Raw genomic sequence first — 12,922 nt, 5'->3', positions numbered from 1 at the left:
GAAAGAGGAGCCAGCCTCCCGGCATCAGCTTCATGCCTGCCCCGCGCCAGGCCCCGACCTCTAATGTCCTGGGGTTCTGCGGGGGGTCCACGGAAAATTTCGGCCCCCAAAGCCAAGCCCGGAGTCCGAACCCCAGGCTCAGGGGTCACCCCCACCCCCCATCCCCTACCCCAGCCCGGCCCTCCCCCGGGGTGCCCCAGGGCCTTGCCCACTTCTCTCCAACACCAAGAACCTCGCCGCGGGCTCGACGCCCCGCCCCAGCCCCGCCCCAGCCCCGCCCCCGCGGCTGTAGCGCCCCCAGGCGGGGGCGGCGCCGCAGCCAATGGGAAGGCGGCGTGTCAAGGGCGGTGGCGGTTGTGACGCGCCGGGCCGGCGGCCGGCGGCCAATCAGCGGGGAGCTCGAGGGCGGGCAGTGACGCGGGCGGCGCTCCTCGTGCGGCGGCGGCGGTATAGGAGCGAGCGCTGCGGCGAGAGCGGCCAACAGAACGCCGCCGCCGCCACACGCCGCCCGCGGTCTCCACTCCGCCGCCGCCGCCGCCTACCGGTGCCCACCCGGCGCTCCCTCAACCGCCGCCGCCGCCCCCGCCCCCGGGCCGGCCCTTCTGCGAGCCGGCGAGCGGCCTCTGCGCCGGGCCAGACCCGGAGCGGCGCCTTCTCGCGCCTCGGCCGCCCGCGCGTCCTCGGCCGCCCGCCTGGCATGAAAACCAAGTTCTGCACTGGGGGCGAGGCGGAGCCCTCGCCGCTCGGGCTGCTGCTGAGCTGCGGCAGCGGCAGCGCAGCCCCGGCCCCCGGAGTGGGGCAGCAGCGCGACGCCGCCAGCGACCTCGAGCCCAAGCATCTGGGCGGCCGGCAGCCGCCGCTGGCGCTGCCCCCGCCGCCGCCGCCGCCGCTGCCGTTGCCGCCGCCGCCGCCGCCGCCGCCGGCCGCCGAGCAGCCCGAGCCCCGGACGCGGCGCAGGGCCTATCTGTGGTGCAAGGAGTTCCTGCCCGGCGCCTGGCGGGGCCTTCGCGAGGACCAGTTTCACATCAGTGTCATCAGGTCGGTGGCTGGCGGGCGGGGGCTGGACGTGGCCGGCCGCTCGCGGGTCAGGTGACGCTGGCCGGGCGGGGGCGCGGGGCTGGGAGAAGCCACCTTTCGAAGGCTTGTGAAATCCAAGCCAGATCCCGCGAAACAGGCCCCAAGGCCGCCCAAGACCTTCCAAGAGACAGGCCTTTGAACCCCCCTCCCCCCCAAAGAAAGCCCCCCTCCAATAATAAAAATTCGGTTTCGTCGGAAAACAGGTCTCTTCTAAGGAGAACAATGCCGTTCGATCACAAAGTACGTTTTGTCCAGAAGCTTAAAATATGTCTAGGAAGTTCCTTTGCGGTTTAGGGTCTCAAATGAAGGAGGGACGGTCTGGCCGGCCTTAAATCGGTCACCTGGAAACTTGCACTTCTACCCCTCGAGCCTACGGTTGCCCCCCCCGCCCCCCCCCCCCTTGAAAGAGTCATTTGTTAGTGGCCAACGGGGTAACGTTTGCTCGTTCCCCACTAACCCTGTTCAAACCTGTTAGGTGTGTTACTAACCAAAGTTAGGAGGTGTGGCTCCAAAGATAACCAGGGGTAAAGTAGAAAGCATTTTTTTTTTATTTGCCCTTTATTTTAAGGTTAAAAGTTTTTCATCACCCATTTAACCCTAAATGTGTGTGTACATATTCACACTTAACAGGAAAACATAAAGACCCCCTTGATTTTTGTCTCCCCTCTGTCCCCAGGAGATAACCTTTTAACATTTCCTGTGCCGCCTCCTGTTTGGACCTTTAAAACCGGGTTGTCTCTGTCTGCGAATTTCCTTGTACGTGGCTGACCAGGTTGAGGGCAGTATCTAGCAACTGGCTGGCTGTCCCCGATACTCCCCAAATTCACTTTTAGTCATTTGATTCCTTTTCTGTGCCCAGCCTTTCACCAGAGCTGCAAATGCAGCAGAATGAACTGAGCTTCACTTCCTTTTGGCACCCCTGGCCCCTTGCAGATACGCTCCCCAGCAGTAAGGGGAAAGGCGAGGAAAGAGAGCCCAAGGTGTGTAGATAATCCCTGAATTGTGTTCATTTCGCTTTCCGCCTGTTCATTGCTGGTATGTAGGAAAGCAGTTGACTTTTACATAGTAAACCTCGTATCCTATAACCTTGCTGTAATTGCTTGTTAGTTCCAGGAGTGTTCCACCCCCGCTCCCTTTTTAATTTTTTTTCCAGTCTGGTCCCTTGGTTTGTCCAGCTCTGACACTGATGCCCATGTTCTCCTCCACGGCTGGCAGGGAACCTTGTACTGCCCTAGGACAGGCCTGGTCTGTAGCTTTCCTTGAATCTGTTTTGTAATCTCTGTATCTTTCATAACGTACTTACACATTTCACTGTGCCTGGTACTCCTTTTGTGGAGTATCATAGTAGCCTGGGGTTGATGATGAAACAGTTAAAAAAGCATAAAGGCCTGGGAGGTCTGTGTGGGCTAGAAGGGACGTGGAGCACTTTGTGGAGAAAATGGGAGCATCCCTGAAGTCAGAAAGGTGAAGGACCTTTCAGGTGGGAAGAGTAGGCAGAAAAGCATGCTGTGTTCCAAGGATGCCAATGATAGTGGCTCGAAATAGGTATTTTAGGAACACTTTCTGAGAGATGTTTGGTAATGTCTGGACACATTTTTGGTTGTCAGGATTTGGTGGTGGTGGTGGTGCTACTGGCATCTAGTGGGCAGAGTGCAGGGAAACTGCTATACATTCTCCAGTGCACAGGACAGCCCCTCCTCTTCCCCTGACAACGAATGATTGGACCCCAAATGTCACATCGCGGAGGTTGAACAACCCTGGAGTGGAGGACTGAAGATTGAGCTTTCCTCTTTCATCCACCTGGCCATACTCTTAAAGGTTAGCCTTTGCTTTTTGATTGGCCTAGTGATGTTCAGCTGACATTCTCTCCTGTAATCATCACATAAACCCTGTTAGATACATTATATTAGGGTGAGAAAACAGGCTTAGAGGCACTAAGTAACTTGCTCAAGGCCATGCAGCTGTCTGCAGAGCCAGCAAAGGCTTTTAACTAAACCTCTAGGCTTGGGGTTAAGGCACCTGTTCCTGATCACTACATATGGATGCTGTCATTTTACTGAAGTATTTTTTATTTCACCTGCGCTCTTGTTGTTTCAAGTTGAGTTGTAGACGATTAGAAGAAATTTTCCAAATATCCTTTTTAGTTTTTCTTTCATTTGCGCTCTAAATTCAGTAGCTTTTTTGGTATCGTGCTGCCGTCTCTTTTCTATGTAGCCAGTCCTTTGGACTTGAGGATTGTTTTTCTGTTGAGACACTGTTTGTGTTGTAAATTTTGTTTTCTTTCTCTAGTCATTTTGACTTTTAGATGATGCTTTTGGGAGCCTTCGTCCTGTGTGTGCTGGATTTAGTGCCTGTTACTTGTGGACAGTTTGCAGTGGTTTCAGTGCCTTTTTTGTTTTTCAGGAAAATATAGTTGGCTAGGTGCAGACCAGATAATTTAGCAGATGAAAATCTTTGTCTTAAAGGGTTCTCTGGAGCAGGTGGCTTCTTGGGTTAATCATTTAGCATTGAGGTGACTCACCTAGATATGAATTCTTTCCCAAATGATTAAAAATATGTAGATGTGCCCTGGCCAGTTTGGCTCAGCAGTTAGAGTGCCAGCCCACGCACCGAAGGGTCTCCGGTTTGATTCCTGGTCAAGGGCACCTACCTGGGTTGTAGGTTCCATCCCTGGCCTTGGGGAGGGTTGTGTGGGAGGCAACCAATCCATGCGAATCTCTTACATCTGTGTCTCTCCCTCCCTGCCACTCTATCTAAAAATCAATGGAAAAATATCCTCGGGGTGAGGATTAACTATATATATATATATATATATATATATATATATATATAATGTGTGTGTGTGTGTATATATATATGTATATGGTTTTGATGGATGAATGGATAAGCACGTGTGATATTTACATACAGTGGAATATTATTCAGCCTTAAAAAAGGATATTCTGAGAACTGCTACAGCATAGATGAACCTTGAGGATATTATGCTAAGTATAATGAACCAGGCACAAAGGACAAATATTGTATTGACTTCTGTGAGGTCCCTAGAGTAGTCAGATTCATGGAAACAAAGTAGACTAGTGATTGCCAAGGGCTGAGGGAGGGGAGCACGGGAAGTTAGTGTTTAGTTTTACATGATAAAAAAGTGTTATGGAGATGGATGGTGGTGATAGTTGCACAAAAATGTGAATATACTTAACTGTACACTTAAAAGTGGTTAAGATGAGCCCGGCCAGTGTGGCTCAGTGGTTGAGCATCAACCCATGCACCAAGAGGTCCCTGGTTCGATTTCCAGTCAGAGCACATGCCCAGGTTGTGGGCCAAGTCCCCAGTCCAGGGGCATGCAGGAGGCAGCCAGTCGATGTTCTCTCACATCGATGTTTCTTATCTCTCTCTCTCCCTCTCCCTTCCTCTCTCTAAAATCAATAAAGAAAAAAAATTTTTTTAATTGGAAAAAATATAGAGATGTATTTTAAGACCATGGACTCTCCACTGTTGTATCACTGTAGCATGGATATTTCTTGCTGAGAATGCTGTAGAATAAAACAAATTACATAACCTCTGTAAGACCTGCTGAGTCTACAAATGAAGGGTGGTGCAGGCCATTCGTAAAGCTATTTAAATACATGCTACTAAAATAAAAAGATTTTAGCAATAAACCACTATGTGGAAAAGTGAGCTGACTCCAGAACTTGAAAAATGATTCTCTGTGAGAGAGTTGCCAACATGGAAGCCTCTCCTGGAGGTAGAGACCTGCTGCACCCGCTCAGGGGTGCTCCTGTGCATTTCCCGTGTGACTTGTAGTTAGAACTTGTTCTTCAGCAAAACTACCAACTGCCTCCTATCACAAACTGAGCACTGGAAGCCTAGGATGTGACATTCACAAGTGCACAAGCGCTCAAGATCTGTCCTGTGTGTGCCAGCTCCCTGCTGCTGGGGGGAGTGGGTCACGTGATACAGCTGGACTAAATTACATCTACTAGACTATTCCGCTTTTCCTGGGGCCGAGCAGGTTTGGATGACATCGACTCGGATTTGACTTCCTTTTACACATGGAGTATATGTACAATCGACGTGAACTTTTCAGGGCAACCAAAGTCATAGTTTTCATAGCCCACACCCCATGGTAGTATCAAGTGCTTCTGGAAAGGCGGGTGACTAGCTGGAGGGGTTTGTGAAGTGGCCTTTGTTTGCTCTGTAGGGGCTATGAAACCAAAAGGACATCTTGCCCAATGGCACTGTGGTTGTGAGGAAGGATGAGTTTCAGGACCACGCTGTTCCATCCCGAAGGACTGAACATTAGGAAGAGGGGAGGTGGCAGGAGCGTTTTGTTTTGTTTTGTTTTCCAGCCACAGCCACCATCTTTTTGCTTCCTCACATTACACTTGGTTTCTCTTGTAATGTTTCCAGGGGGAGCACTCCTGCCACCTCTGGCTCCCAGGTGAAATACAGCGAGCTCCTGGGTCTCTGAAGTGAAGGGTATTCCTTGTTCGTCTCCGTGGGAAAATGCCTGTTTCCACTGTCATTAGGTTTGGGTATTAATTGTACTGTATGCTGAATGTTAGAATGATCTGTTTGACTTGTAGTGACCTAGTAGGAAATTAAGAGGAACTTGATTAATTTTTAACCTTGATTATTTGGGGGTTTTATGGGTTTGCCCTGGGTGTAGGTGACGTGTAAATTCCCCACTGAGGTTTTAATAAGATAGTTGCTGGGATAGTGGACTTCTGTTGGAAAGGGCTGTGCTGCAGGCTCTGGACAGTGTAGTTAATGTCGAGAAAGACAAATAGGGGAAGAAAACAGTCATGTTTGCTAGATCCAGAACTTTCTCTGAAGTTGAAGGATGGAAAAGTCACCAAGAAACAAATTTGTTCATTTATTTATTTATTTATTTATTTATTTATATTTTGTTCAGATAGAGTGGGAGGGAGAGAGAGGAACAGAGAGAGAGAGAGAAACATCGATGTGAAAGGGACACATCGAGTGGCTGCCACCCGCACGACCGACCAGGGCCGGGGACAAACTGCAACCGAGGTACGCTCCCCCAGCGGGAACCGAACCCGGGTCTCTCCGGACCGCAGGCCGACGCTCTAACCGCTGAGCCAAACCGGCCAGGGCTGTTCTTTTTTTTTTTTTAACCTCACCCAAGGACATTTTTTCATTTTTTGTTCAGATAGAGGGGGAGGGAGAGAGAAGAAGAGAGAGAGAGAGAAACATCGACGTGAAAGGGACACATTGAGTGGTTGCCACCTGCACGACCCAAGCAGGGCCGGGGACAAACTGCAACCAAGGTACGTGCCCTTGACTGGAATCAAACCCTCGACTCTTTGGTCTGTGGACTGACGCTCTAACCACTGAGCAAAGCTGGCCAGGGCAGATTTGTTGTTCTTATTATAGATTGGTAATAAAAACATTTTGGCTTTTTAAAGGACTAGATCAGGAAATTCAGGGCGGAAGAGAAGGCCTAGACATAAAAAGTATGCAGAATATTATCTGTTGTGTAACCAGAAGAAGGAAATTTGCAGTTAGGTTTCAATTTAAGTGGAGTGCAACTTACTGAAAATTTTCCTTTTTCTTATTCTTTTTTTTTTTTTTAAACCCACACCCGCTGACATGTGCATTGATGTTTAGAGAGAGGGGAGTGGGAGGAGAGACAGACCGGGGATTGAACCCTCAACCGTTTAGTGTATGGGAGGATGTTCTAACTGAGCCACCCGGCCAGGGTGTAAGTTAGTTCTTGACTTCCCGTATATCAAGAGAAATGGAAATGATGATTTTCGTATCTGATTAACAGTGTATGAAGGAAGCAGGCTGGGGGTAGTGATATGCACTCAGCTAGGTCTGGAGGGCACTGGTTAGAATTCCCAGCAGTGACTCTGCTCTTCAGTTTCCAACCTGCCATCTGTTGCTTATACGTGTTGAATGTGAAGTGAGTGTATTATTTTCATGTTATTTGCTTCCATGAATATGTTGTGCCTCCTAAATTTTTTTTTTTTAAATCCTCATTCGACATTTTTGCATTTAGATAGAGTGGGAGGGAGAGAGGGAGGAAGAGAGAGTAACATCGATGTGAGAGACACATTGACTGGTTGCCACCCACACGACACCAACCGGGCCAGGGACAAGCTGCAACCAAGGTACACGCCCTTAGTAGGAACTGAACCCAGGACTCTCAGGTCTGCAGGCTGACGCTCTAACCAGTGAGCCAAACCAGCCAGGGCCTAAATTTAATTTTGACATGTATGTCGGTTGTAAAACTGTCCTGCCAGATGATAAAGTTTGTAGTTTCAAACTTCTTTTAAATCCTTAATAGTTCCTGGGGTTCAACGTGGGCGGATATTCTTTTTTGTTGTTGTTCATCCTCACCTGAGGATATTTTTTCCATTGATGTTTAGAGAGAGTGTGTGGGGGGGCATCGATGTGTCTCATCAATTGGTTGCCTCCCACACATGCCTGACTCGGGCCAGGGGTCAAACCTGCATCCCAGGTATATGCCCTTGACTGGCAAAGGAGCCTGAGACCCTTTGGTGTGAGGGCCAGCACTCTAACCACTAAAGCCACACTGTGCAGGGCAAGATATTCTTTTACTTAAAATTAATTTGAGAGAGAGAGAGAGAAACATCGATTTGTTGCTCCACTTATTTGTGCATTCATTGGTTGATTCCTGTATGTGCCTTGACTGGGCATGGAACCTGCAACCTTGGCATAACAGGATGTTACTTGAACCAGTTGAACTACCTGGCCAGGGCCTTGGGCAGATATTGTTGACAAATTCTGCCATAAATTGGGCTGCTGGATTTTTTGCTGTAATTTCTGTGGCATATTTTCCTAACGTATCTCCTTGTTCCTACTCATATTATTTAGCTCATTTGTAACTGGCTTACTTCTAGATGGTTTTTCGCAGTTTGGTCATCCATGACAGTGACCTTTTATTTTGATTGTCACTAAAACATAGTTGACAGTTTACTTCCTCTCACTAAAGCCTATTGAGCAACAGAGGCTACAGATAATATAAGAGAAGGATTTCCAGGTTGTGGGCCTGTTTCTGGCCAAGCTTGGCCAGCCTTCCTTCCTTCTTTAGGAGTACAAGGATCAACTTTGAATGAAGTTACACAACTTAGAACAGTAGTTCATCTGTTTGCTCTCCCTGTGGACTGAGCTTTCAAGAGGATGTGACAGGAAGGAGAACTAGGGCTTTTAACTAATGCTTGTCCTGTTGCCTGGGAGCCAGAGCCCTTGTTGGCTGTGACTGGACGTGGCAGGGCAATTCTGATAAGCTGTGCACATGAGGCACTGCCCCGAGTTGAAAAGAAAGGTGAAGGGTCTTTGTACTTTTCATCTGCTTTGCTGCTTGTTCAGGGGGCTAGGAGATGGGGAGACCAGACCTGGGGTTCTCTTGTCTTTCTGTTCCTCCTTAACTGGGGTACCCAACTAAGTTGCCCTTGGGGAAAATAGGTCCTTACTCTTGAGGGGGTCCCAGGTACTCGTGATTGTTTTTTCTTTATGCTTCTGAAAAAAATCTTAAATATGACTTTTAATTGCGTCTGGGACACTTTGTTTCCATGGAAGTACATTTAGGTTTTTTAATTGCTTAAGAAATATTATTACATAGGAAAAAGAGTCAATTTTCTTATTAAAAAACAAACAGCTTTATTGAGATATTGTTCACATATCACAATTCATCCATTTAAAGTGTACGATTTAGTGGTTTTTAGAATATCTACAGATACATGGAACCATCACCACAGACATTTTAGAACCTTTTCCTCATCTCAGAGAGAAACCCTGTGCCCTTTTTAGCCTCCTGCCTCCCTGGCCCTAGGCACTCGCTAATCTAACTTCTGTCTTTATTGACTTCCTTGTTCAGGACATTCTTATGAATGGAATGTATGTGTTTGTGTGTGTGTGTGTGACTGGCTTCTTCCACTTAGCATAATGTTTTTGAGGATCATCCATGTTGTAGCTTGTATCAGTGCTTCATTCCTTTTTGTTAATTGCAGTAAAACATACACATAATAAAATTTACCACTTTAACCATTTATAATTGTCCAATTCAGTGGCATTAAGTATGTTCTACATTGTTGTGCCACCATCACCTCCATCTCAAGAACGTTTCACCAAAATTTGTCCATTCAATACCAACTCCTCATTCCCCTTCGGAACCCCTGTCCTTTGAAATTCATTAGCGCAATCAGAATCTGGTGTCAGTTTTGTATATTTCCTGGTATATGGTGTATACTTTTGATGTGCATCTCTGCTGACACCTTGATTTTAGCCCCATAAGACCTCTTTTCAGATCTTTGAACTCCAGAATGAAAAGATAATAAATTTGCTGTTTTTTAAAAAGATTTTTTTAATCTTTATTATTGAAAGTATTATAGATGTCCCCCTTTCATTCTCCCATTGACCCTCCTCCTGCCCGTAAAAATATTTTTTATTGATTTTTAGAGAGAGGAAGGGAAGAGAGAGAAGCATAGATTGGCTGCCTCCTGCAAGTCTCCTACTGGAGATCAAGCCTGCAACCTGGGCATGTGCCCTGATGGGAATCAAACTGGCGATCTCTGGTGCATGGGGTGATGCTCAACCATTGACCACCTGGGCAGGGCAAAATCGGCTGTTTTGAGCTGTAAGGTTTTAGTCATATGTTGCAGCAGTCATAGGAGATGTAGACATTTGTTTTGTACAAGTTTGTACCGACTAGTCTTTTTTTTTTTTTTTTTCCTTTATTCTCACCTGAGGACATTTTCTCATTTTTTGTTCAGATAGAGTGGGAGGGAGAGAGAGGAAGAGAAAAAGAGAGAAACATCGACGTGAAAGGGACACATTGAGTGGCTGCCACTCGCACAACCCGACCAGGGCCGGGGACAAACTGCAACCGAGGTACACGCCCTTAGCGGGAACCGAACCTGGATCTCTCCAAACCACAGGCTGACGCTTTAACCACTGAGCCAAACTGACCAGGGCCAGACTAGTCTTTAAAAAAATTTTTTTTCTTTTATTGATTTTCCGTGAGAGAGGAAGGGAGAGGAAGAGAGAGATAGAAACGTTGATGAGAGAGAACATCGATTGGCCGCTTCCTGCATGCCCCCCACTGGGGATTTGGCATACAACCCAGGTATTGTGCCCTGACGGGGAATCGAACCAGCGACCTCTTGGTGCATGGGTCGATGCTCAACCATGGAGCCACACCGCCCGGGCCAGACTAGTCTTGATGTAAGGCTCTAGGCGCCCACAGCACTTACTACTTTGTTTAGCATGGCACATGATGCTGCTTTGTCTCGTGTGTCTCATGTCATCAGAGTTAAACACAAGGCCTTGGAGCCATACACCTGCATTTGAATCCTGGCTTAGCCACTTCCTCCCTTGCCTGTGCCTCAGTTTCCTTATCTATAAAATAGAAGCAATACCGATGTCCCCCTGTAGGATTGTTGGGAGGATGAAGTGAGTTAATCCTTGTCAAATACATAGAACACTGCAGCCCGGGACCTTCATACTCCGAGTCCTGTTCCTTTACAGAGGAGTGACTTTGAGGGTCAGAGAGGTTTAATGATTTGCCTGAGATTGCGCAGCTAATAAATGGCAGAAGTGGGATTTGAATCCCAGGCTCCCTGGCTCTGAAGCCTGCAGCTGTCTCTTAGCATGATGCCTTCCCCAGGCAGATGGTTCTGCCCCATAGGGAGCTTACAGTCTAATTAGGGAGCCAAGATGAATCCACCAAACCTTTTAGAGAGCAACACAAGTCAAACATAACAGGGAGGAGCTTGCAGAAGGGAGACTTAGTGGGGCAGGAGTGCTGCTGTTTATTGTCATTTTCGGAAAATCTTTATTGAGCACCCACAATTGTGGTTTGGGGACCACTGGGGCTTGAGAATTAAAGTTAGACTTCAAGGAGCTAGCAGGGAAAACGGCGAAAGCTTCTTGTGGAGGTTGGACTTTGAACTTGGTCTTAAACCATAGGTAGTTTTTAGATAGCAGAGAAGGAGGAGTTTCCAGATTGGAAGAACACAAATTAGTGGATGTGGTGATAAGCTGTATCAGCTAGGTCGAGGTGCTTATGACAGAAAACTCCAGAATAACAGAAACTTGCATAGCATAGAAATGTATTTCCCTCTGTGTTAGAGGTGCGGAAGTTGCCGCCGGGGCCTGGTATGGTGGCTCCACAGGCTGGGGGGATGCAGGCCCCTTTCAGCTGACTGCTCTGCCGTTCCTAGGATGCCTTTCTTCTTACCGTAATCTAAGACGCTGCCAAAGCTCTGGCCAAATGCACCAGTCAGGACCCTGACAGAGAAAGGGTGGGGGTGGGGGTGGGCGTAACAGTAGGTACTTCAACATAGATAATTTAATATAGGGAATTGGGTGAACAGGTGTTGGGAACAGAAAAGGCAGAAGTGATTAAAATAATTAACTGCAGGAAGCAGCCCCACTCCTGGGCCTTGGAGAACAAAGGGAAGAGGGCGGCGTTATCAAAACTGGAGGATTCGAGGAGGGGCTCACAGAATTAGGGTCCAGCCTCCGAGGACAGGGTACCGCTTGGCTGCTGCTGGTATCTCAGCCTGAGCGTCCCTGTGGAGCTGAAGCCCAGACCTTTGAGCAGGTACCTCTGAGAGGGTGCCCTGGGGCTGGTTCTGGGATTGCTGAAAGAAGTGGGCACTGGAACAGCTGCCATGGCTGGGCTGCCACGTTGCTTCTGCAGTGAGAACAGGGGCAGAAAGCAGCACCGTCTTCCTCCTCCCTTCGAGCCAACTCCAGTGCCCCACTGCCTACACCTAGATCTAGATTAGAACTGGTGCGGTCCCAGTCCAGCATCACAGCAGAAAACACCTGTGGCTTTGGAGGTCAGAGACAAGAGCTCTGCAGCTGACACACCATCATCTTGTTTCAGACAGCAGGGTGGAGGGCTCGAGTGTATCTTAAGTTGATTTTCCCGAAGTCACACAAATATCGGCCTCATAGGTTTTCTTTGCCAGCACTTGGTCGCACGGGCCCACCTAGCTGTAAAGGCAGCTGCTAAGTAGCTCTTGATGCAGGGCACTTTGCGGCCTGAATGAACCCTGGGTTCTGCCAAGGAAAGGGAGAGGAATGTTCGCCACTGTAGCAGAACTGTCAGAGTTGTTAGCTGACATTGATACAGCAACATTAACAACCTCAAGATAAAAAATTTCCTGTTATCTTTCCTCCCCACACAAGTTGAACTGTTTCTCTTGCTTTGTATTTCTTGACAGTGCTTGTCATTGTGTGCTCACAATCCTTGCGCAGTTGGGCACATGGTGATGTAGATTAGCTGCCTCACTTTTGGCAGCATATATTGATTAGGCTGGGCTGTCCATGGAAAGAGGCTGGTGGCTCTCACGACTGGGGATGTCATTCTAGAAAGCTGTGGTTCGACTTGCTAGTTCCCTTTTATCTAAAAGTTGGGCATCTACGCATCTGACATGCAGGTGTAGACTCAGGAGTGCTGAAGCATGTGCTGCAGACACTGCTCCTGGTTTTGAGTTCTGTTTTACAGTTTCATGTCTGCTTTTTTCGTCAGAGTGGACATTTCTTGAGAGCAGGGACAAGATCATATTTCCATTTTTTTGTTTGTTTTTTATTCTTTTTCCTCTTTCTTTTTTTAATCCTCACCCGAGGACACTTTTGCATTTATCTTCAGATAGAGCGGGAAGCAGAGAGGGAGGAAGAGAGAGAGAGAAACATCAATGTGAGAGAGACACATTGAATGGCCGTCACCCACACGACCCCACCCGCGACCAGGGACAAACTGCAACCAAGGTACATGCCCTTAGCGGGAACCGAACCCAAGACTCCCCAGTCTGCAGGCTGACGCTCTAACCTTTGAGCCAAACCGGCC

At 48.2% G+C, this 12,922-nt stretch overlaps 1 protein-coding gene across 3 annotated transcripts in view; it reads left to right on the top strand.

Annotated features, from left to right (window-relative positions):
• The first annotated feature begins 457 nt into the window (after positions 1-457).
• Positions 458-12,922, top strand: part of CHKA (choline kinase alpha) — a 49,666-nt gene continuing 37,201 nt past the window's right edge. Inside the window, exon 1 of one of the 3 annotated variants that reach the window (XM_036259393.1) lies at positions 458-1,038. In XM_036259393.1, the coding sequence (XP_036115286.1) occupies positions 698-1,038 (341 nt within the window). In that variant the 5' untranslated portion in view covers positions 458-697. The remainder of the gene's footprint in view (positions 1,039-12,922) is intronic. The other 2 variants (XM_036259395.1, XM_036259396.1) reach the window with 2 other exon arrangements.

This window comes from Molossus molossus, unplaced genomic scaffold (genome assembly GCF_014108415.1).
Source record: "Molossus molossus isolate mMolMol1 unplaced genomic scaffold, mMolMol1.p scaffold_m16_p_13, whole genome shotgun sequence".
Classification (NCBI taxonomy): Eukaryota; Metazoa; Chordata; class Mammalia; order Chiroptera; family Molossidae; genus Molossus; species Molossus molossus.
The sequence above is the reverse complement of the archived record's forward strand: the minus strand, read 5'-3'. Positions and strand labels throughout refer to the sequence as shown.